Source organism: Pleurodeles waltl, chromosome 6, assembly GCF_031143425.1.
Source record: "Pleurodeles waltl isolate 20211129_DDA chromosome 6, aPleWal1.hap1.20221129, whole genome shotgun sequence".
In the NCBI taxonomy this organism is placed as follows: Eukaryota; Metazoa; Chordata; class Amphibia; order Caudata; family Salamandridae; genus Pleurodeles; species Pleurodeles waltl.
In genome coordinates this window covers 1686199582-1686225475 of record NC_090445.1, presented here as the reverse complement: position 1 = coordinate 1686225475, position 25894 = coordinate 1686199582, and the positions used below count along the sequence as shown (strand labels likewise).

At 45.0% G+C, this 25894-nt stretch overlaps 1 protein-coding gene across 3 annotated transcripts in view; it reads left to right on the top strand.

The window, feature by feature from the left end:
- SCAI (suppressor of cancer cell invasion) overlaps nucleotides 1-25894 on the top strand; it is a 538528-nt gene that overhangs the window by 498173 nt on the left and 14461 nt on the right. For all 3 annotated transcript variants that reach the window (XM_069241740.1, XM_069241742.1, XM_069241741.1), the window contains one exon: nucleotides 20274-20346. In XM_069241740.1, coding sequence (XP_069097841.1) covers nucleotides 20274-20346 — 73 coding nt within the window. The remainder of the gene's footprint in view (nucleotides 1-20273; nucleotides 20347-25894) is intronic.

The following is a 25894-nucleotide window of genomic DNA, read 5'->3' as shown; positions in this document are numbered from 1 at the left end:
GTATTATGTTTTATAATGTAAAATGCATTTTTCATGACCTCACAGACTTCCTCAGCTGAAAAATGGATAGGCAGCTCTGGATATATTGCTGCCCTTACTCTTGAAAAATAACCATGAGGCTCCTACAGCAAAGGTGAATGTGATTTGTGTTTAGGCTTCTGACATTGCAGCCATATCCATGCTCAGAAATATTGTACCTTAGATGCTTACCCAGGCCCGTTTTCATAGCACCACGTACATCCGAGCACTCGTGCGTGATATATTTGATTGATCATTCATGTGTTTTTCATGATTTACCGATGGATTTGTGGATCTACTGAAATAAGATGTAAAGGTTCGCAATTACACCACGTATGTGGTTCCTCATTTTGTAATGATCACAAATGAGACTTTCAGAAGTCTTTGGGGTTTTTCTTTCATACAAAAGCTTAACAACATAACTTTAGAGCAATGTGGACTCTGCTGTAGAGAATGGTGAACTGACGACACCATCACTCCAAGCCGTCTCCGAACTCCCCGAGGAGGTAAATCTTGCAAGCGTGAACATTATAAAACTATGACAATGTACCAGAAGGGATGACTGAGAAATATAACAGTAGCGAATAGTAGGTGGGGACAATTCGACAGGTGGTGAAGTTGATGGAAATTACAACCCATCCACTATCTATAGCTTACAAAAAACACTTTTTCCAACTGGGAGAGCATCTCTTGGTCAAATGATTACTTTCTACATTGGATCGCAGGTGATCCCTCATTTACACCATAATGGTTCACAATGTTGGGAGGGCGTCTAAGCAGTCTGCCCATGCTCCACATTTGACCATTGTCTATTGCAGCAGTTTTGTTTGACATTAACAATACACATAGGTTTGGAGAACTTACTTTCCTCTCCATCCAACTAGAAGGGTCTTTTAACCACCACTACATCTCCCACCATCCAACGGTGACCTTTCATACCAATTTTTATATTTCCTTTGATGATTGAGTATTTTGCTCTTGCAAAGTTCTTTGTCAAAACTCATAGGTACTCCCATTCCCAACCAACTTAGGCATTGGTTCGTACAAGGTTTTCTGCCCCTGAGGGATACAAGTAGGGGAATACCTGTGAACAGATAGGCTGGGTGGTATGCCCATAACATGTCTTGAATTGCTTTTTCTGAAGGGTGACCATTTATGTGACCATTTATGGAGGCTAGTTGGACACATCCCTTTATCATCCTGTTTGCCCTCTCTACCAGGCCATTGGTCTGGGGACAATGAAATGCTATTTCGGGATGGTCAATAGATAAGCTAAATAAAAACTCTCTCATAGAATTTGAGGTAGATTGCACCCAATTATCTGTGATGAATATGGCAGAAAAACATTTAGAGGAAAATGCATCTCTTAAAAAATAAATTAACCCATCTGTTGTACTATGGTTTAACATCATGGTCACAATCCAGTGTGAATGGTAATCAGTACAGAAGTAGTGCCTTTCACAGATGGGGAGTTTGTCACGCTGCACGCAGTCTTTCAGTAGATGCCCAAACTGGCTTAAAAATCTTACGACTTACCAAAAAAAATGTTTATAAAACAACTTATGAGTTCACAGACTGGGTGTGCTTTAATTTATTTCTTCTTTTCAGTTCATCTAAACAAAACATATTGAATGCACTGATCCATGTTCCAATTTGATTTTCCAAAACGTAATTGAGGGTCCAAAAAACGCATCCAGTGTACGATTTGTAAATTACATAGCTCCCCAAGCACTGTTGGCAATAAACACCTTTTGCAAGGGGAAGTAGCTGAAAACATCAATAATAATCAGTCATCTGTAATCTTAAGAATGTTAAAAGACAGGAAAGCAAGAGCTAAGAGAGAGCTATTGCCCAGCACACTTATAAAAAGCTACACAAATATCATGCAACTTGCTTGCCTCCTCGCATGCTAAGAATTGCCATATGGTATAAAGAAAACCCGGGTTTAAGACAGTCAGACAACGTCATGCAACTCCTGTTAGAGTCAAGAACCTTGAGCATACAGAAACGGTTGTACTACATGTATCAATGTGCCTGACACTCTCCGAGAATACCATAAAACCAAGTGAAAAATATTTTAGAAAAGGTGCTCAGAACTAGTACCGTCGACTAGTGTGAGAAACTTGCAGCTCTCGTATGTTTAGAACGAACCTACAACATGAGTCAGACTGCTACTTATCGCTCAGTCTTGTAAAACTTCAGGTGCTTGAGGCTGTACCAAACTAGCTGTGCTCACACCTTCACTTCTCAGTAGTTGGCATCATTCTAACAGGTGGTCGGAGATGCTTCTGGTTAACCTTAGTTCACGCGACATGGCACTAACCCCTATTTACAGCTGTTTGAAGCGGCGGCAGCGTTCTGTTGATTAAAGACCTTCTGCTTAGAAATGATTGGGGAACCTTGGATGTACTAATCATTGTGGAGACCACTGTGTGTTCTAGTCACTGAGGACCTAATGTGAACAAATCATTGAGGAGCCCTCAGCTGTTCAGTCCATCTAGATGGGCTTTCATGCTTGCAAAACCTTGCCTAGCCTTTGTGCACACATATAATTGAGGACCCCACATTTCTACAAAGCAGGGTTGGTGCCTTCACCTCTACAAATCATTGAAGAACCCACATCTGTAAAAAAAAAAAAAAAAAAAAAAAGTGATCCCATCTGTATAAATAATTGAGACGCCGTCTTGCACAAGACATGATAATCCCAGCTGTGCACAATTAATTAAGGGATAGTTACATGTGCAAATGAGTGAATAGCACTAGCCTGCACAGATCATTGAAAATCACCTTTATGTATAATCATTGCAAATCACGTGTGTATATAAATCATCAAGGGATGACTCTTCTGTGCAAGTCATTGTGTAGTCTTTGTGTGTACAGATCATTGAGATAGTCCGCTTGTGCACAACTCATTATGGAGTACCTGAGGTAGTGTCCTCCCAGATCAATGCTTTTTTTGTTCCCTTGCATTCTCTCTCCTTGTGTTGAGATTGTTAATTTTTATTTTCTATTTATTGATATTTGCTTTATATTTATTGATATTTATTTCTAGAGCTTTATCAGAGCACTGTACATTAAAAAACTCTCCTGCTACAAAACAAATATATTGCAAAAGACAAAAGGTTCATCACCTGTGATAATTCTCCAAAGGTGCAGTCACAAGGCTCAAGGCTTCTGCGTTTCCGAAAGAGGGTGTCAGGTGCTCACTGGGTCAGCCCTGGTCTCAGTTGCTATGTAGGAATCTGTTTAGTAGCAACCTTTTAACCTCTTTCCTGAAAACTGTAGTCAAGGGATTTGTTTAAATCTCAGGTAGGAGAGAGTTCCATATTTTAAGGTCAGACCCAGGGAAGGTGTGTGAGTAAGTCTTCTTTTTTCTAAATCTTGGGGATTCCACCCATAGAGATTTGGCACACCGAAGGTAGCAGCAGCCTCCTGAGACTGTGAGCTTTTTTTAAGGTACATTGGTGAATCATTATGCCAGACGTTGTTCATTAGGCATGCAATTTTCAGCTGGATCCTGGCTTTCAAAGAGAGCCAATGGCGAGACTTGAAAGATGGAGTGATGTGGTCAAAACGTCTTGTTCCTGTTAGCAATCTCACCGCAGCATAGGGTCGTCTTGAGTGGAGCTGTTCTGGATTTCGGTACACCTGTCAAGCTTGCACTACCACAGTCCAGTTTGGATACAGCTAGGGATTGAACTGTGATCTTGAAATTAGGAGGTGGGATGAAAGGCTTCATCTTCCTGACAAGGTTCATTTGGTGAACTGCACTATAAGTAGATGCTCTTATGTGTGCTCTCATGTTAAGGTTTTTATCCAGGGTGATTCGGTAGGATTTTGTTGATTCGATGATGACTGGTTTGCAGTTGAGAGGGTCTATGTGGTTGATCCATTCTGAGGTGGAGATTGAGCTGTTGGGTCGGACGATTAGGAGGAATTCTGTTTTCAGTTTAATTTGAGGTGATTTCTTGTCAGCCAGGGTTGGGTTTTTGATAGGGCCTCATCAAGATGGTTGATGTCTTCCAGGGAGGACATTTTTAGGTATAACTGGGTGTCATCAGCATACATGTGGTATGTGAGGTTTGGTCATTAGAGAATCCCCATCAGAAGCTCTATATAAAGGCTGAAGAGTGTGGGAGAGATGGTGAACCCGGTGGCAGTCTCTGTATCTGACCAGGGATTCGTTAGTAAGCTGACGAATTTGACTCGTTGTGAGCGATTTTGGAGAAAAGAGGTGAACAATTTTAGGATGTTTCCCGACAGCCCCTGTCTGCCTTCCGGTAGCTCAAGGAGAGTGCTGTTGTTGACGTGTCGAATGCAGAGGGGATGGTGAGGAGAATGGGGTAGCCATGGTGTGCAAGATAGCTGATCTGTGCTGTGTCCAGGTCTAAATCCAGATTGGAGCTTGTTAAGCAAGCCGAATTGTTCAATTTGCTGACAAAATTAGTTGTATACACATTTTTCCAATAGTTTAGCGAGGAAAGGGAAGTTTGAGACCAGCCAAACATTGTTGAGGTCTGTCGTGTCTGTGTCAGCTGTTTTTTTAAGGATCGGACTTACTTGCCCAATCTTCTTGCCTGGAATAGGTGATGAGTTAGCAATCTTTGTCCAGAGGGGGGAAACCAGTTGACTGATGTCCTTAAACAACGTAGAGGTCATGGGGGTCATAGAAATGAGAGGTTGGTTTCATGGACGTTATTATATTATTGATATCATTTTCATTGAGGGTTTTGAGTTCACTCCAAATAGCCTCATTTTTGGACTTTCTGGGATAGTTGAGGGTATTAGCTTTCTCAAAACTAGACGTTTCCACCTGGGAGGGTTGTTTATTCTGACTCACCTCCTGTTTCCTTTCCATGTCAGTTTCCAAAGACTTTTTGATTATCATTATTTTCTCCTTGAAAAAGTTAGAAAATGGATCACAAGACTCAGTCGAGTGGTTCGTGTCCACAGTAGGATTTTTAGTTCCTGTTTGGTGTTTGACAGCTTTGAAGACTTTACCTTGTCTGTTTTTAGGATTATCTAGCTGGGATCTGTAGAAGGCTGCTGTGGCTTTCCGTGTGCTTTTTTTGCAATTATTTCTTCTCTTATGCAGTTATTTCTGGTTTGTTGCTGAGGGATTATGACTCTATGACCTCTCAGCTAGTCTTAGGCCCCCGCCCGCCAGGCGGGAACCGCCAGTCGGCCGCCATGCGGCCAAAAGACCAAGTTAGCGCCCGCCGGCCCAGCGGGAATGAGGCCGCAACACAGGAGCCGGCTCCGAATGGAGCCGGCGGTGTTGCGGCCGTGCGACGGGTGCAGTTGCCCCCGTCGCGCTTTTCACTGTCTGCTTGGCAGACAGTGAAAAGCTGGACGGGGCCCTGTTAGGAGACCCCTGCACTGCCCATGCCAGTGGCATGGGCAGTGCAGGGGCCCCCAGGGGCCCCAGGACAACCTTTCCCGCCAGCCTCTTCCTGGCGGTGAAAACCGCCAGAAACAGGCTGGCGGTAAGGGGGTCAGAATCCCCAGGGCAGCGCTGCTTGCAGCGCTGCCCTGGTGGATTCTCCCAGCCGGGGCAAAAACGGCGGGAAACCGCCGGCCGCGGTTTTCCGACCGCGGCTTTACTGCCGCGGTCGGAATGGCATTGGAAGCACCGCCAGCCTGTTGGCGGTGCTTCCGTCATTTGTGACCCTGGCGGTCCATGACCGCCAGGGTCAGAATGACCGCCTTAGTGTCCTCCTTTTTTCTTCTTTTAAGTGTTGGTTGAGTCCACTATAACAGTGGTTCCCAACCTTTTAAGTTCTGTGGACCCCCATTTTATCATTACTGGAACCCGGGGACCCCCCACTAAATCATTATTGGAATCTGGGGACGCCCCACTAAGTCATTACTGAAAGCTGGGGACCTAATTTGTTAATATTATTTAATTTTGTAAGCAGTCACAGACCCCCGAGGAGGCTTCACGGACCCCCATGGGTACCCGGACCACAGGTTGGGAACCACTGCCCTATAAGACTTATCGGGGCATGAGAGCCCAGTAGGCAATAGACGGGGGGAAAACATTTCAAATAAACTATAGAAGAGTATTTATTGCCCAACAGGTAAAGAGACTCTCTAGGAATCCCAGATCTCAGTACACCTGAGTAGGTTACCTACACCAGACCTATATAACCCCGAAGCGCATAAAATGTATGTTCCCAGGTACATCCTCAAATGCCTCAGATGTTGCCAATCCGAAGTGAGTTTTGACCACATGTTGTGGGAATATCCAGTGATCCACCGGATCTAGGGAGAGTGAATCGGAAGAGTTGGACCTGATTGCAAGACTTAAAACTAACAAATATCTCTGCTGGTTAGTTGATTTAGCTTTCATACTCTTTAGTTAGCCATGACATGTTAAGCGAGCAAGTCACCTGAGACCGGGTGCTGGCCGTGACACCTGCATAGGTGGCCTAAAGCAGAAATAGATGTTCTTAAACTGTCACAACTGAGGGAGGGCAAAGTACGGGTAGAAACCACCTGGGATATGTATGTGACTAAAAAAAAGTGGCCAAAAGCGACATATGACCTAATTGATGGCTGGTCCCGGTGTCGCACAGGATAATGGGACAGGGATTATTGCTTCTGAAAGATGGACACATCAAGGTGGCACGGTCCAGAAGGTAGCCAGACTTATGTTAAACTCTAATTCATGCATGCATAGTGGTAGCCTGCCTCATAGTATGCCATGCCAGCTGCCTCCCGCTCTCAATAACTTGAGCGAAGGAGACACTGCTCCACCTGCATCTGTGGGGGCACCCCACTCCTGGAGCCCTTGGGAGAAGCTCTCCGTCATTCAGTATTCCTCTGTACGCCAAGTGTTTATGCATCTCTTGTTACCTGGGACTTGGTCGGCTACCCGGTAATAGGGTAAATACTGGGATTTGGGGATACCCTGACACCTTTGAAATGTTTACCAAGTAAGTCCAGGGGACTGCAAGTCCAGGAGGGGGATGCAAATGCCAACGTATAACCATACCAGCGTTGTTTTGCAATAAAGACATTTTTTTAAAGTGATGGTTGAACCAAGATTGTGCTATTTTGTACTTCTGCCTTTTGAGGAGAAGTGGGGCTGCTACCTCTAATATGTCTGACATTTCTTGGTTGTGGTGATCTGTTAGTTCTTGCACTCTTAGCTTTCTCTTCAGGGTGTGAGATTCCTCTGGCATAGAAAGGCCCTTGGCCAGTGTTAGGGTTTTAATCCTTGGCTGAGTTTGCTATGATGTGAAATAGAATTTGATTATGGTCGGACCAGTCAGTTTGGATTATAGAGTTGATGCTTTTAGCTCCTTCCTTGAATATAATAAGATCGAGAGTAGCAAGTTTGACGCGAGTCAGGCCTGTGCAGGCTTGCAGCAGGTTTTGTAAGGAGCTGGTTAGAGTGGACATTAGTGAGTCATCCTCATTGTTCAAGTGGAGGCTCAAATCCCCTAGGAACATGGCCTTTGGGTAAAGCATTATTTGTTCGAGGAACAGCTGGTTGTACCCTGGGTGTTGATATATGGGGTGTAGTTTAGCTACTGATCTCTCTGCTGTGAAGATTTCAACCCCCATGTATTCACAGGAGGACAGGTTGTCCACTGGAAAGCGATTTATATGTAGTGAGTCTCGGAGAATGACTGAAATCCCTCCTTCCTGCCAGTACTGATGATGTAGATTTTGATGGTGAAGTTTGGGGATGCTAGTATTTCCATGAGGGAGGGGGGAATTGATTCAGCCATGTTTCAGACAAGAAATATCATGTTCAGGCTTATGATAAAGGTTGATTTCGGCAATATCTGTGGCATGTTTACACACTAGTTTGCAGTTGTGGAACAGGTCATTATGGGTCGCCACTTGATCCTGCAAAGAGGTTGCTCCTGCAAAGAGGTTGCAAGGTCTGGAATACGCAGAATTGACATCAGGTTTCTATAGTTTAAATTTTGACCCTGGTTTTGTGGTCTGCGGTAGATGGTGTTCACCACCGCTGGTAAGCTAATGGATGGTAATGAAAGGGTTGGTGATACTTCCTCATAGGAACCTAGGAGGGTTCCAGTGTCGGCCATGGATAGTTAACTGCTAGAGCTCTTGTGTAGGTGGGTATCATTGGGTACTGGTTTGGATGGCCATGGTAGAGTGTTAGAGTCTTCTGTGGTGGGGGAGAGGCTATGGGGAACGATAGATAGCCCGGGGTTCAGGCATGATTTGAACTTGCGTATCTCTAGTAAAGTCGCTGTTAGGTCCGTCAAAATGATTTTAGCTCTTTATTAAGCTTTTCAATGTTGTATTCCATCCGAATTTGACATTGTAGCCATGGTGTGGTGGTTGCTCTTCCGGTTGGGTGTGTTCTCAGTGGGGGGATCGCCAGGTTGTACTTCTTGATGGTCTGATTGTTGGCTTGTTCTGTGAGTGAGTGTTGACACTTTTTGTTTTCAGTTTTGAGAAGAAGGTGAAGATGTCGGTTTGATGGTTGAATGGGTGCCTATTGTGAGAGAAAAGCGAGTGGTGAGATATTTCTCTCTTGGAGGCAAGAAGTGTATTTGGTGGGTCTTTTGACCAGTGTGGATACCAGGTTGAGAACCTAGCGGGAAGCAAAGCTGTACAAAAGGTCAGAGAAAGTAGCAAGGGGAAGAATCTAGGACAAGAGGTAAGTGGCTGCATATAGGATGAGGAAGTAGGCGGGAGGGGGAGTGAAGGTGAAGAGATGGAGGGCTGCGAGACGGCTGGGGGTGTTAGATGCTTCTTCATACTAGCTTGAGGGCTTCCGTGGAAATCCTAGTCCTGGGGAAAAAAGATAACTAATTTGGGCAGGAATAAAATATATTATCTAGAAAGGTAAATGTCCCAATCAGCCTAAACAACAACAATACCTGTTATCTGTCACCTTTGAAGAATCTAATAAGTAGAAATGGTGTAATCCGACATTGTAATACAACTTGTACAAACTGTAGCATGGATGTTTCGCCAAATATGTGTAATGCCCGCTGCTCCAAGTAGCCTGTGAGCTACTGTTAGCTTTACGGAAACAGTGCACCTCTCCTGTGTGCATCTGAGCCTTCTAAATTGGAAGCATTTGCTTGATTGACCTAATATATTTATACCAACATTGGAAAGCATGTATTTAAGACTAAAACGTGTAGTTTAGAACTCATAACCCGACATTTGGAGAGAAATCGTATATCATGCTCTGTTTGAAATAAATATTGCTTTTTACTACCTTGATGCCAGGAGCATTGCAGGTTTAGCTGTTATGTATTATCCATGTAGAAATATTCTAAATGAATACCGCCTTTTTTTAAATATTGAGGGCAACCCCGCATGATGCACTGAGGTGATCACTGCTGATAATCTTGTATAGGGTGGTAACTACTGTAATCTTGTCTGACGTGTTCACTATTTGAACACTATTACCTTTAGTAACTCAGGTTGATTTTCATTGATAATAAGAGGCTCTTATTACATAAAAGGTTGAAGATCACTAGTGTCATCTCTTGGTGTTCTCCATAATCTTATTATATTTTTACACTTTACAAATAGGCTACACTCCCATATTTCTATGCTGCTAGTAAATCATTCTTTATATGATCTCTAATCTATTCTTATACACTCTAAATATTTTTTCAGAAAGAAATATTGGCAGGTTGCCTTGTTGGGCAAATTTTATCTCATTCCACCTGAGCAATAGTTTTTACTATGCCATTACATTTACTACTATGAGCCGCAATTCCAGGTATCACTTGAATGGGCACTGCATTATGAATACCCCAAATATCCTTCCATATTCCATCTTTACTCTTGTAAAAATTATTATATTCGTTTCTTTGTTATAAAAAACAGTTTTATTCACTTGTAATTATAAGCCTCCTTGCAGTCTATTAAATTGCATCAATCCTTTGTGAAAGGGCAGAGTTCTCAGCCTTAAATTCTCTTGATGTGGTCGCCATTTAAGTCATTACGCTCAATGTTGAGACAGGTATATAACATTATAAAGCTTCAAATTACATATCAGATAAGGGAGGATCGCAACTTGTTATCACTTCACAGGTACTTTAGAGAAACTATGATTGAGATGCTTTAATACACTCACAGCATATATTAGATATGTATGCACTGTAAGACTGTCAAATGTATCAGTCTGTACACGTATTGATACAAATAACAATTTAAATAGCACTTACTATTTTTTTTATAGCGCTACTCATCCCAGTGTAGGGTGTCAGAGCCCTACACATCACACTCAGACATTATACATTATCAACAAATCATACAAGTGAATGAATCAATGCACAAGATGTTACATGAGACAATGTAGGTTTCAACGTGTAGAAGTCTCATCTGTATTGATGAGTACAGGACCAGGAGAAGCACAAACTCAGGAGGTAAAACATAACACCGTACTTGAAGTTTTTCTGTACTAATAAGACTTTATTACTACTCAAATAAACCCTTTTTAGTAGCTCTATAATAGCAACAAATTGAAAACAACAATAAGGTTCTAAACACATGCATTGTAGATTGCATGCAGCTCCTTTATGCCATTTCATAGCTCATTGTGCTATATTAGAGTGATTGCAATGTATGAACTGTAAGTAATAAAATGATATCTGTTTCAAAAGCAGGGACCGGCTTACTATCTACCTAAAGTAAAAATATGATACCTGCTTGTTACACAATGTATTTTACAGGAGACGCATTGTAACCCCTTATGCTACTTCGAGTCAGAAATGTGGCTAGAAAAAACAGATCTCTCTAGGAAGTGCAATAACCACCACAGTTATCTTTCCGTTGTTATTATACCCTGAGATGTACTTGGCACACAGAGCTCTCTGCAGCTGTGCCTTAAACCCATAATCAAATTTAAAATGCAAACTTTGCAACCAAATTAGCCAGAACAGATTTACTGTCATATTCCTCCTTCTGCCAATTTCATAGTGGTGGGGTTTTTAAAAAAAATGTACAAGTTGACTGTGAAACCACTTTTCTTGACTCTGCCTATCTTGACTATATCCCCTACTGATTGCCAAACATTGACCCCCAATTTATGGGTTTCTGGAGTAACGTTTTCCACTTCTAGCACTGCATGCCAGACGGTCATGGTACATGCAGTATTGTGCTCTTTCTGTTTTTTGGGGGGAGCGTTTCTTAACCTTTGGTCAGGGGACCATGGGGGTCCCCGCTGTCTACAAGGGAGTCCGCAACTGCTTAGAAAATTAAATAATATTAACTCATTAATAATGTGGATATAAATAAAGTAGCAAAGCGTAAACTGAAAAATGTAAAACGTTCTGTAAATGTTAAAGAATTTGAAATGGGAGGCTAAATATGCAGGCAGCATACTCAGATGTATTTGTGGGAGCAGTAGACTGGCATGTAACATGACATAGAATGGCCTGACTATCTGAGGAATCGTGTCAATTCAGAAAAACCCCCACCGGCCCATTTATATATTTTTTAAATATATTTGTGTCTGTATTAAATAAAATATTTCATCATGTGTGTACTTGTTTGTTGAATGCTTGGTTTATGCATAGTTTTGTGGTTCATATTTTCGAAATGACTTAAAGGCTATGTCCTCCTGCTTCTAGGAATGACTCAGTGAGGCCCCCCTATTCCAAGAATGACTCAATTGAGGTCCCCGGATTCCAGTAACGATTAAGTGGGGGTCCACAGAAGTCAAAAGGTTAGAAACCACTGTTAGAGAGTATTGTGTAGGCTTCGTTCTGCTTTGTTGTGCACATACTGCCATCTAGAGGCTCTGTTTAGAGTGCGCTTGGCAGATTCAGAAGTGACATGAACAAAGGGAGCCTTTCCTGTGCCTCCAGGTGTTGTTTGCTGGGGGGGGGAGGGTGGCGGGGGGCTGAATATAGTGTGACGCGTTTAAGTGAGAGTGGCTGTAGCATTTTTATTACTTTTAATTTATTTGGAAGTTTTGTGATATTCTGCACGCATGTATGGCGTGTTGTCCACGAGCGTGGACGGGGCGGACTGTAAAAATGCGCCTCTGTTCCTTTGTTTTCCGCCTGTACAGTCTAATACCCACTGGGGCGGGGCAGAACCTATGACAAATTAAAGAAAATAATAGGAAATGACGTGGCCTTCGTTCAAGATGCGTACTCGATAAGATAAACTCAAAGGTGTGCTCATATCTGTAGACATTCCCGACACACTTCATTACATTAAGAACACGTCCTAGTTTTTAAAAAGGGCGGGACGCGTCACACCTCTTTAATACCTGCTGTGCTAATGAGGCGACGCCGCGCATCAGCAGACTTAACTTCTGTTGTTTGATCGAGCCAGAGAGGGTTGTTGGATGTGTGAGCAGGCACTGCAGGGCCGGCTTTAGCGCCTGTGGCGCCCAGTGCCACAGTCTTTTTTTGCCCCCCAAATTCCCCCATTCGGAGTCCCCCACTGCCACCTGGCAAAAGTGTCCCTCATCTCTCCAAATCCCCTCTCTCACAATCATTTAATTTGTTTTAAAGCGCCGGTAAAGTCTGGCTTTACAATCAATCAATCAATCAATCAAGGATTTATAGAGCGCACTAATCACCCGTTGGGGTCTCAAGGCGCTGGGGGGGGGGGGGGGGGAGCTACTGGTCGTAGAGCCATGTTTTGAGGCGTTTTCTGAATGTCAAGAGGTCTTGGGTCTGGCGTAGGTGGAGCGGTAGGGAGTTCCAGGTCTTGGCAGCTAGGTGAGAGAAGGATCTTCCTCCGGCAGTGGTGCGGCGGATACGGGGGATGGAGGCAAGGGCGAGGCTGGCAGAGCGAAGATTGCGGGTGGGGGTGTGGAAGGTTAGTCTGTCGTTGAGGTAGGCTTGAAGGTGATCCTCTTTGATACAGGTAGCCAGTGAAGGTCTCTGAGGTGGGAGGAAATGTGGTCGCAACATGGAATGTCCAGAATGAGGCGAGCGGATGCGTTCTGGATTCTTTGTTAGGAATTTGGTTGTTATTCCTGCATATAGGGCATTTCCGTAGTCCAATCGGCTGCTGACCAGGGCGTGGGTGACAGTTTTCCTGGTTTCGACGGGAATCCACTTGAAGATTTTGCGGAGCATGCGGAGAGTGTTGTAGCAGGAAGAGGAGATGTCATTGACCTGCTGAGTCATGCTGAGTGTGGAGTCCAAGATGAAGCCCAGGTTGCGTGTGTGGGTGAGGGCGCGGTTCCTTGTGAGGTGGGCCACCAGGAGTCATTCCAAGTTGAGGGGTTGGTTCCAAAGATGAGGATTTCTGTCTTGTCTGTGTTTAACTTGAGGTGGCTTGATTCCATCCAGCTGGCGATGGCGTGAAGTCCATTGTGGAGATTGTTCTTTGCAGTTGTAGGGTCTTTCGTGAGAGAGAGGATGAGCTGAGTGTCATCTGCGTAGGAAACAGTGTTGATGTGGTGGGTTTGTGGGATGTTGGCGAGAGGGGCCATGTAAACGTTGAAGAGCGTGGGGCTGAGCGAAGATCCTTGGGGAACGCCACAGATGATTCTGGAAGCTTCTGACAGGAATGGTGGGAGGCGGACTCCCAGGGTTCTGCCTGAAAGAAATGACGAGATCCAGTCGAGTGCCTTGTCGCGGATTCCAGCATTGTGGAGGCGTGTGCGGAGAGTGTGATGACATACCGTGTCGAAAGCTGCGGAGAGGTCCAGGAGGATGAGTGCTGCTGTTTCTCCTTCGTCTAGCATGGTTGTAATGTCGTCTGTGGCAGCAATGAGTGCAGTCTCGGTGATGTGGTTTCTGCGGAATCCGGATTGGGAGGTGTCGAGTACCTTGCTTTCTTCCAGGAACAGGATAGTTGGCTGTTTACGATTTTTTTCGATGACCTTGGCTGGGAAGGGGAGGAGGGAGATCGGCCGGTAGTTCTTGGGGTCGTCTGGGTCTGCCTTTGGTTTCTTTAGCAGGGCGTTGATTTCTGCGTGCTTCCATCTTTCTGGGAAGGTGGCTGACTCGAAGGAGCTGTTGATGGTTATGCAGAGGTGGGGGGCGATGAGGTTTGCCTCAACTATCATCATAAAATACAGATCTGTATTACTTATATGTGGTACTTTATGACAAGGCAAAACTGCCACTAGATAAAACTCCGACCTCTCTGTGTCTAGCAGGAACAATAATCACAGACGTTATCTTGGCTCGTTTATTGGTACATGAAAGCTTAACGCACAAGGAGCTCTGGGGGCAGGTGCTTTTAAATGATAAGTTATTGGTAAACAGAGCGCCCCTTCCCTCCCCAAAGGACCCCGAGATCAGTGCCCCCTTCCCTCCCAGGTCAGCGCCAGGCGCGGCTGCACCAGTCACACCGCCCTAAAGCAGGCCCTGATGCTGACATTTCTACGGACCCGCTGACGCTGTGAGTCGCATTTAATACCAAACAGGCACTTAAGAGGAGTTAAGGACCAGAGGTGCAGACCCTCCGCAAACCCCAGCTCGGGCTTCACCCTATCACAGTTGATGGGGAGTGAGAGAGGGTATTCACACCAAAACAATATATAGTGTGTGTTTTAATAGAATAGCCCTTAAGCATGCTTTGCACAGTTCTAATGCATATATTGATGTTTTAAAGGGGCACTGAATGTTTTCTGTCAGTTACATGTGTAGGGAGTGAAAATAGTCACAATTTCAAATTTATGTCCACCTCTCCACCACCGAAGCTCCACAGAAACTCGTACATTTGGGTACCCATTCTGGCTCGTACGTTTTTTTCTTTTCCTTTTAATTTGTGACTTTCTAATTATAAAGGAAAGACTACAAGTCCCAGGATTCACAGCAAACCAGAGTAATGTCCAAATCCTGTGTCACAGAAGAACATTCTATCTCCGAAAGTTTCTCTTCCCCATGGGCTGGCCACAGCTTTCTTAAATGGAACAAATCAGAGAACTTCTGATGTCCACTGTACCTGCCGCCTGCTCTATACAGCCGTGGGCTGTGCCCATGTAGTCCTTCTTCTGTGCCAGTGAATGCTGTCAGTGTGGCCCCGCCGTGTCCACGAGGACAGCATATAGTCCTGCTCTGTGTCCGGGGCCTTTCCCGGATATTGGCTTTGAAATTCTGGTCACACACTGCTTTTTCTTTTTTTAAGAAAGTCTATTATCGTGATTATTCTTGTGTCTTGGGATGAGGTTATCCTTGGATATTGTCATAAAATAACAACAGACTTAACCAGCTACCGCAGCCCCGCACACGTGCAAGTGAGACCGCCATATTACCATGAATGTGGCCTGAGTCATGCAGGCAAGAAACTGCAGAGACAAAAATGCATCTGCCGTCCTGCAGCCCCGGTGCTGGCCAGGCCGTGACGCATGGATTCCTTTGAGTGTGTAAACCGGTCTGACTCTGAATTGTGAACCAAACGGGTGACTCCCTTTCACTGGATACTGAACATCACTGAGGCCTGTCCTGCGTGCCACTGATAACCAGACCAGGGGGCCACATGTAAGTTGTCCAAGTGCATCAGTCTGTGCTATAAAGACCCCTTCTTGCTGAACCGCTGCAAGCAGTAGTTAAATATTAAAATAATACTACTCCTTGTAGAGCAGAGGTGACCAGCCAACAGATGAACAGGAGGAGCCGAGAAAGAGTCTGGCTTGGCTCTAGGAGCCCGTGCGTGAGTCGAGCCATGAACGTATTTGGCATTTTATTCAACGGACATCCATATAAAAATATGATAGTCTCTTCAGATTTTAAAAAAAAGTGTATTTCTCATGTGAAAGTGACATCACAGCATTGATAGCAATTTGTTACACGTGATAGGCGCGCTCATCTGTCGGGTGTGTCCCCCTCTCCTAGTCAACTCTCTGTCTTAAGTATCAAGATAACATGAATTTAGAAATATCCATGCTCTGCCCCGCCTGGATGACAGTGCCATTAATGAACTGAGGGGCAAGTAAGTTGTCATGTGCATCCTATATGTGTCCTAGATCTGTATTCTACCTGTAGCAACCGTATAGTCTATCAAATCAAATACAAAAGGTTTCCATACTGCCCACATCCTGAATTCACTGATAAAGAAGAAATGGGAGGCTCAATGAAATAAAATATTTGCGTAGGATCACACAGTTTGGGGAAGCCGGGGTTGATCACAGGTGTTCTGGTTTCACATTGTGCAGTTCAGCCTCTAGATCAGAATCACTTTATATCTCTTGTTACACGTTAAAGGGCACTGCTTTGTTTTTAATTCTTGGGTTCTCAGGTTAGAGTGTGGGTGGCAGGCAGAGGACTCATGAAAACTCTGCTCAAGGGCCCAAGAGGACCTCCAGCTGAGCCGAACCAGGAGTCTGGCCCGAGCCTTCACTGGCCCTCCTATTAGAGACAATCAAATCATTGGCTATAAAGCTGACAGCATCACATGCCAGATCTAGTTACAAATGAAAAGATGACTACCAGACTCGCTCAACAAACCGGTTTCACTGCACAGCTCTAATTGAGTGCATTTGTGTGAATGGTTTACTACTTCATTGTGAAGAATTAAGTGTTGACTATAGCAATACCAGATATATGTGGTGTAATTGGACCCCAGGGAGCCTATGTCTTAGATGCTACAGCAGATTATGTCATCAGTCTGTACAGAAGGTGTGCATCATTGGCTATCCATCTCCCAGAGCTGCTGAGAATGATAACCACTCCCGCCCCCCCGCCCCATTGGACCCCTGGCGGAGTTTGGTGCTCAGTAGTTGAATGTGTGATCTGAAGGTGCTTCTCACTACATCATCTTGCCACTGCGGCAACAGTTCACTTATGTCGATACTGCACTACACGGACGTTTTACTACATGGGCGTTACTGCGTCAGATACTCTCAAGCAGAGTCAGTTTTACCGTTAGACTTAGGGCCCGATTTAGAGTTTGGGGGCGGGGTTACTCCATCACAAACGTAACGGATATCCCCGTCAGCCGTATTGCAATCCCATTATAGCCTGTGGAGATCATAATACGGCGGACAGGAAATCCGTCACGTTTGGGATGGAGTAACCCATCTGCCCAACTCTAAATCAGGCCCTTAGGTTTGAAATTAAGGTTATAATGTGGAAAGGGCGAGTCTTGGGGTTAAGGTGGGTATGAAGTTTGGCATTAATGTCAGGGTGGGCGTACCTTCTCAGAGGATGAATTGGTGTCGATTCAGAGGCTAACTTCATTACGGATATACTGAGTTGACGTAGTGGCAGTCAAGGTGACGAGATACAACTGATCTGAAACAGTCACTGGTCTGCCACTGTGAATATACATCACACTGCAAGGCCATTGCAGGAAGGCGTAACCTTTTGTTGAGTTGTTGAGAAGAAGTATTGGAGAAAAAGTGACCCTTTCCTTCCATGACAGTAGCCTGGTGGTATGTAATAGCTGGACTAGTGTTCTTTTGTTCTGCTGAAAAAGGAATGCTTGCTCCTTATGCTGCTGGGGGTAGCAGCTCTCCTTGCTTCTGAGTCTTTCTGTGGGTCTAGTGCCAGTGATCTAGCTCGGTGGTGCTTAATCATTATTGTAATCCAGGGACACCCACTGAGTAGTTACTGGAAGCCAACGGACCCCAGCCTAAGTATTTTCAATAATTTGAACAGCAAAACAATACATAAAAAATACAGAAACAAGCATTTATCAAGCAGATATACAAATAAAGAAATATTAATTTGATTCAGAAACAAATATTTTAAAACATCTACATTGTAATTTTAATGGGAAGCTTGGAGCATTTCTAAATTCATTTGAGGCCACTCATCGTCCTTACTGTTTCTGTTTGATGCACTTGGACTGCTCCCATGAATCAATCTGAGGATACCAACTTAATTTGTAGCCTTCACATTCCTTCACATTTACAGAATATTTTTAAGATTTTCAGCTGTACATTTTGCTTCTTTATCTATGTACACTTTATTAATCTGTTAATATTATTTAATTTTGTAAGCAGTTGCAGACCCCCTGAGTAGGCTTTGGGGGCCCCTAACAAGTCCCCGGTCCACCGCTTAAGAACCACAGATCTAGGTTTTCCACAGGAGCATCGCCCCGCCTCCACCCCCCGGGCCAAGAGGCAGCAGCTGAAAAATAAAATTATAGTTACAGTATTGTTTTATTTTTCATCTGCTGGCTCAGGCAGCAGTGCAGGGAGGTGCAGGGCTGGGCCACAGGAGGAGGGATGAGGAGAGAGTGCACTTAAGTGCACATGTGGGTTCGGCCAGCCATCCCAGGCTGGCCAAACAGACATGCACACTTGGGTTTACCCAGCCCGGCTGCGTACACCTAGACCAATCCTGACGTTGCTTTCATGCTAGGTTGAGCATGAAAGGAGCACCAGGATTGCTGGGGATCCTGTGCTGTTGTCACAGAAAATGCTGGGACACCAGAAGAGAAGGAGCGACAAGCGAGGCAGCAGGAATGGCAGTAAAGGTATGTTTTTTATTTATTTTATTCAATTTTTTTGTTTTCCCCCTGTCCCCGTCGTACTCCCTTGACATTTGTGGCGGCTCCTGCTGGTTTTCCGTAGGGTGTGATGCCTCCTTCCAGTGCAGCAGGTGGAACTTTCCAGATTTCCATTCCATAGAATTCTGCCATGGAGAGATTAAGATTGTCATACATATCTAAACCTCGTGCTACAAGTGTCATTTCAAACCCTCCTTCGGAAGAGCTGAAGAACACAACATCGTGATGCAGTGTCCACAGTCGCTCTTAGACACCGGTAGCCTTCCAGTCACTTCTCGATAGTCATGACTGTGACATCGCTCTGCTGCCTTTCGGCTACTTTTGTGCTTCAGAAATAATACATACATGCGTATAAGTGCTTTAACCCAGACTACAGCCATGCACCATACCCTCCAGATGTAGACGGCACACTCCCAATTTTTAAGCAAAAAATGATGTTACTTTAGATTACTACCGCCTATCACTTCCTCCACTCTAATCTAAGGTTCTTTTTCTCCAAATCTCCCTCTTCTGTGTTCCCAGATGTTGGCATGCATGTTATGCTGCCAACATCTGGGAACATCCTAGTCTGAGATTTACTCTAGTGAATGTTTCTGCTGCAGTGACTGTGCACCTCTAATCTCTATATTCTTCAGTGAGAGAAGACATGAGACCCCCACCCTCACACATCTGCTCTGGACTATGAGGACATTGACTCTTAGCTCTAAAATCCGGCGAGCCTCAGTCGTTTCCCTTTTGCTGCTCCGTGCACTGTTCCTGCGGCAGCTGATTGAACACTTGCATACATTCATGTCCTGCGGCTGCTTGCAGGGAAAGCAGCTCAGAACTGCCATTTAAAGTTGGCTGCTTTACTGCACATCTCATGGGGGAGCTTTTCTCCCATTTAAATAAAGCAACTCACGCTTTTGAGTGACCCAATTGAAGGCTACACAATGGACTTAAGTCCTGATCAATGTAGTTACTTTATTTTTCTCACATCTGTTCTGCATTTGCTTCACGTAGCCTACAGCACCCATGTATACAGAAAACATGTGTCTTTCCTGTTACCTAGAACTAAGTCTAAGATACAGCAGCCTGGTTGGGAATGATGGGCAGAGAAAACTCTACTAGAAACTGGACAACCTCGGTGCAGCTGTAGATGCCCAAGTGAACGTATTGGACCATTTGCAACAATTCGTTGCATGAAAAACACTGCATGGTGTAATGACCATACTAATTCATGAACTTCCACTTTAAGTGTCATATATGATGATCTCTTGTGCTGATACCATATGCCCTGCCAGCAGTTAACATTAATAAAGTCTCGCTCGTGCAATACAATGTCCACTGCATGGGGGGGTGGGAGGGGTAGGTATCTCTGTGTACTCACCATCTTCGGGTTTTGTAGAGAGGTGAGGGATATATGTTCCTTTTACCTCGTGCTGTCCTGTTGATTGATTCCAAAACATGCTTATTGTCATGCCCCCCAGTTAGAAGGAATACCAGTTTGCAATGCCCATATGTTTTTTTTCCTGGGTTGGTTATGGACTCATGGCACTGGGATGATGATAATAGGGTAAACATACATTGCTGTAACCCTGAGGTCAGTGGGATAGCTGAGTGGGCTGCTGATATTTGCATCAACGCAAGGGCGCAGAATTGAACGCTGACGCATGCTCACAGGGTGGCATCTTTTGAAGTGGATAAAATAAGTACATTTGGATTGGAGAATAGTAACACCTGCTATTAGAGTGATGAAGTGCGTCAAACTTAATATCTTTTTTACTGTTAAAACTGGGATACTGCAGTTATCTGCTGTATATTGTGTATATTTGGTTTCTATTATCTTCCATCTCCGTGAAAGTACAGTAACTTTTTTTCGTTTTATGTTCCAGAATTTCACAAATTTGTTTGGACAACCCCTGGTTTGCCTGCTATCTCCAACAGTGTACCCCAAAGCATTACAAGGTAACCTATTGTGCAACACCACTACACTTCACCCATCTATTTCCGGCAAAGCGATATTTGTGGATCCTCGTTTTGGGACTTCACAATTGTCAAAGCGAGGAGCAGCCATATATTATTGTCTAAAACTTCATCATACAGACAAAAGCATTGTCTTGTATTCCAACATTTACAAGGGGCTTCACATGCACACAGTATTTTCCAGTCATGTTGCAGTGCTTCCAAGGGTTGGGCTTTGTTGCTCCAGGGTGGACTTTATGTAGTATTGTGTGGTTGCTTAACGGGGCCTCAAACGAATGGGATATCTCATTTCTGGGTGGTTGTCTGATAATACTCTGTGGCAGCTTTGTAGTGCCTTCAAGGGTCGCGCTTTTGTCATCTCTGGTTAGATCATTGTACCATGTTAGAGTTGTCTCAGCTTAGAGTCCATGCTGCATGTTACATCTAGGCTCCAGTGTAGTCTCCAAAAAAGAGGGATAAACAGGCAGTCAAGAAGCTCAACTCTTTGGGCCTGGAATACTACAACATAACATCAGAAAATGCATCGAATCAACCATCATCGCAATGTGCCTTAGTTCTCAATGTTGACCCTATAGCTTTCAAAAGCAGCATCTGTGCTATTTCCTGCTGCTATCAAACAACATTTAGGGCCACATGTATGTACAATTTAGCACGTTGCAAACGGCAAATCGGTCCGTTTGCGACATGCAAAATGCCCTTTGCCATGTACCAAACGATTTTCGCAATTCGGTAAACTTTTTACTGAATCGCAAAAAGGGATTGCGAGTCGCAATTAGGAAGGGGTGTTCCCTTCCTAATTGCGACTCGCATTGATTGTTTTGTGACCGCGAATGCTGTCGCAAACAATCGCAGTTCGCACCCGTGTCACACTGCTGCTAATCCATTCCTCTTTTTGAATGTCAGTAAAAACAATTTGTTCGATGGCATCTGTCGCTGTAGATACGCATGTTTTGCAATAGCTCGCCATCTGGTGTTGGGCCGGAGTGTTACAAGTTGTTTTTCTTCGAAGAAGTCTTTCGAGTCACGGGACCGAGTGACTCCTCCTTTTGTCTCCATTGCGCATGGGCGTCGACTCCATCTTCGATTGTTTTTTTTCCGCCATCGGGTTCGGACGTGTTCCTGTCGCTCCGAGTTTCGGAACGGAAAATTAGCTAATTTCGGAAGATTTTCGTCGGTATTGTTGCGTTCGGGATCGGCGTACTTAGATTCCACACCGCATCGAAGATCGAAGAGCTCCGGTGCCCTTCGGGGTAGTTTTTCGATCCCCCGTCGGGGCCTGGTCGGCCCGACCGCGTGCTGAAGAACGCCGATGGAACGGACCCCGTTCCGTTTCTGCCCCAAATGCCACAATAAATACCCCTATACAGACCAACACTTGGTCTGTAACCTGTGCCTGTCACCTGAGCACAGTGAAGACACCTGTGAGGCCTGTCGTGCGTTCCGGTCCCGAAAGACACTCCGAGACCGTCGAGCCAGAAGACTTCAGATGGCGTCCGCGCCGACAGCCCACCGAGAGTTCGAGGAGCAGGAAGAGGAAGGTACCTTCTCGATCCAAGAATCGGACTCCGAAGGATTCGACGATACACAAACCGTGAGTAAGACGTCGAAAACCACACAGAGAAAGATTTACAAGGCCCAGGGGACGCCACTGCCATCCGGCCATGGCTCCACCCATAAATTCGGTGACCGACCGTCGGCACCGAAAAAGGCCCAAACAGTGCAGAGGTCGTCCGACTCCGGTCGAGACACCGGCGCGCAGCCTTCTCGGGACCGAGAAAGTGCTGGAGACAAGCCTCGACACCGAGATGCCGGTGTGGACACGGCTCGACGCCGAGACAGCGGCACCGAAGAAGATCGACGCCGAGAGGTTTCGGCCCCGAAAAAGAAAAAAGTCACCTCGGAGCCGAAAAAACACGCAGACAGGGTTTCGATGCCGAAACAAACTGCAAGCGACCCAGCTTCAGGCTCTTATACAGAAGAGCACTCGCTAACCTCCCAAATGCAAAAGCATAGGTTTGAGGAAGAGCTACAAGCAACTGATGTGGACCATACGCAAAAGCGTATCTTCATACAGCAGGGGACAGGAAAAATAAGCACCCTTCGCCCCATTAGGAGAAAGAGAAGGTTGGAGTTCCAGACTGAACAGACACCACAACCAAAAGTGGTGAAAAGAGTTACCCCACCACCCTCTCCTCCGCCCGTGATTAACGTCTCACCAGCACGAACTCCATCACACTCCCCAGCTCACACCACCATAAGCCAGGGTGACCAAGATCAAGACGCATGGGACCTATACGACGCCCCAGTGTCAGATAACAGTCCGGAGGCATACCCTACGAAGCCATCTCCACCAGAAGACAGCACCGCGTATTCTCAAGTGGTGGCTAGAGCAGCACAATTTCACAACGTAAGCCTCCACTCAGAACAGGTCGAGGATGATTTTTTATTCAACACACTCTCCTCCACCCACAGCTCATACCAAAGCCTGCCTATGCTCCCTGGTATGCTCCGGCACGCAAAAGACATCTTTAAGGAGCCGGTCAAAAGTAGGGCAATCACACCAAGGGTGGAAAAAAAGTATAAGGCGCCTCCTACAGACCCGGTTTTCATCACTACACAGCTGCCACCAGACTCTGTCGTTGTAGGAGCAGCTAGGAAAAGGGCCAACTCTCACACATCTGGAGATGCACCACCCCCAGATAAAGAAAGCCGCAAGTTCGATGCAGCTGGTAAAAGAGTCGCAGCACAAGCTGCAAACCAGTGGCGCATCGCGAACTCCCAGGCACTACTTGCGCGCTATGACAGAGCCCACTGGGACGAGATGCAACATCTCATTGAACATCTGCCCAAGGACTTACAAAATAGGGCAAAACAAGTGGTTGAGGAGGGACAGACCATTTCCAACAACCAGATCCGCTCCTCCATGGACGCTGCAGATACAGCTGCACGGACAATTAATACATCTGTAACTATCAGAAGGCATGCATGGCTCCGAACGTCTGGATTTAAACCAGAGATTCAACAAGCAGTTCTCAATATGCCTTTTAATGAAAAAGAACTGTTCGGTCCAGAAGTGGACACAGCGATTGAGAAACTCAAAAAAGATACGGACACTGCCAAAGCCATGGGCGCACTCTACTCCCCGCAGAGCAGAGGGAATTACAGCACATTCCGTAAAACGCCCTTTCGAGGGGGGTTTCGGGGTCAGAGCACACAAGCCAGCACCTCACAAGCAACACCGTCCAGTTACCAGGGACAGTATAGAGGAGGTTTTCGGGGACAATATAGAGGAGGGCAATTCCCTAGAAATAGAGGAAGATTTCAGAGCCCCAAAACCCCTACTACTAAACAGTGACTCACATGTCACTCACCCCCTCCACACAACACCAGTGGGGGGAAGAATAAGTCATTATTACAAAGCATGGGAGGAAATCACTACAGACACTTGGGTTCTAGCAATTATCCAACATGGTTATTGCATAGAATTTCTACAATTCCCTCCAAACATACCACCAAAAGCACAAAATTTGACAACACACCATTCCAATCTCCTGGAGATAGAAGTGCAGGCACTATTGCAAAAGAATGCAATCGAATTAGTGCCAAACACACAAATAAACACAGGAGTTTACTCACTGTACTTTCTGATACCAAAGAAGGACAAAACGCTGAGACCAATCCTAGACCTCAGAGTAGTGAACACTTTCATCAAATCAGACCACTTTCACATGGTCACACTACAAGAAGTATTGCCATTGCTAAAACTACACGACTACATGGCAACTTTAGACCTCAAGGATGCTTATTTCCATATACCAATACACCCATCGCACAGAAAATACCTAAGGTTTGTATTCAAAGGAATACATTACCAATTCAAGGTACTGCCTTTCGGATTAACAACCGCACCAAGAGTCTTTACCAAATGCCTAGCTGCACACATAAGAAGGCAGCAAATACATGTGTTCCCATATCTAGACGACTGGCTAATCAAGGCCCATTCGTTAATACAGTGCTCAAATCACACAAATCATATCATACAAACCCTCTTCAAACTAGGGTTCACTGTCAATTTCACAAAATCCAAAATTCTGCCACGCAAGGTACAACAATACCTGGGAGCCATAATAGACACATCAAAAGGAGTAGCCACTCCAAGTCCACAAAGAATTCGAAATTTCAACACCATCATACAACGCATGTATCCAACACAAAGGATACACGCAAAGATGGTACTACAACTCCTAGGCATGATGTCTTCATGCATAGCCATTGTCCCAAACGCAAGACTGCACATGAGGCCCTTACAACAGTGCCTAGCACAGGGTCACCTTCTAGATCTGGTGTTAATAGACCGCCAAACTTACCTCTCGCTTCTATGGTGGAACAACATAAATTTAAACAAAGGGCGGCCTTTCCAAGACCCAGTGCCACAATACGTAATAACAACAGATGCTTCCATGACAGGGTGGGGAGCACACCTCGATCAACACAGCATACAAGGACAATGGAACGTACATCAAACAAAACTGCATATAAATCACCTAGAACTTCTAGCAGTTTTTCAAGCACTAAAAGCTTTCCAACCAATAATAGTTCACAAATACATTCTCGTCAAAACAGACAACATGACAACAATGTATTATCTAAACAAGCAGGGGGGGACGCACTCCACGCAGTTAAGCCTGCTAGCACAAAAGATTTGGCGTTGGGCAATTCACAACCAAATTCGCCTAATAGCACAATTTATACCAGGGATCCAAAATCAACTCGCAGACAATCTCTCTCGAGATCACCAACAGGTCCACGAATGGGAAATTCACCCCCAAATTCTGAACACTTATTTCAAACTCTGGGGAACACCTCAGATAGACTTGTTTGCGACAAGGGAGAACGCAAAATGCCAAAACTTCGCATCCAGATACCCACACGAACAATCCCAAGGCAATGCCCTATGGATGAACTGGTCAGGGATATTTGCTTACGCTTTTCCTCCTCTCCCTCTCCTTCCTTACCTGGTAAACAAACTCAGTCAAAGCAAACTCAAACTCATATTGATAGCACCAACTTGGGCAAGGCAACCCTGGTACACAACGCTGCTAGACCTATCAGTAGTACCCTGCATCAAATTGCCCAACAGGCCAGATCTGTTGACACAGCACAACCAAAAGATCAGACACCCAGATCCAGCATCGCTGAATCTAGCAATCTGGCTCCTGAAATCCTAGAATTCGGGCACTTACAACTTACCCAAGAATGTATGGAAGTCATAAAACAAGCCAGAAGGCCATCCACCAGGCACTGCTATGCAAGTAAATGGAAGAGGTTTGTTTGCTACTGCCATATTAATCAAATACAACCATTACACACAACTCCAGAACATGTAGTGGGTTACTTGCTTCACTTACAAAAATCTAACCTGGCTTTCTCTTCCATTAAAATACACCTTGCAGCAATATCTGCATACCTGCAGACTACCTATTCAACTTCCCTATATAAGATACCAGTCATTAAAGCATTCATGGAGGGC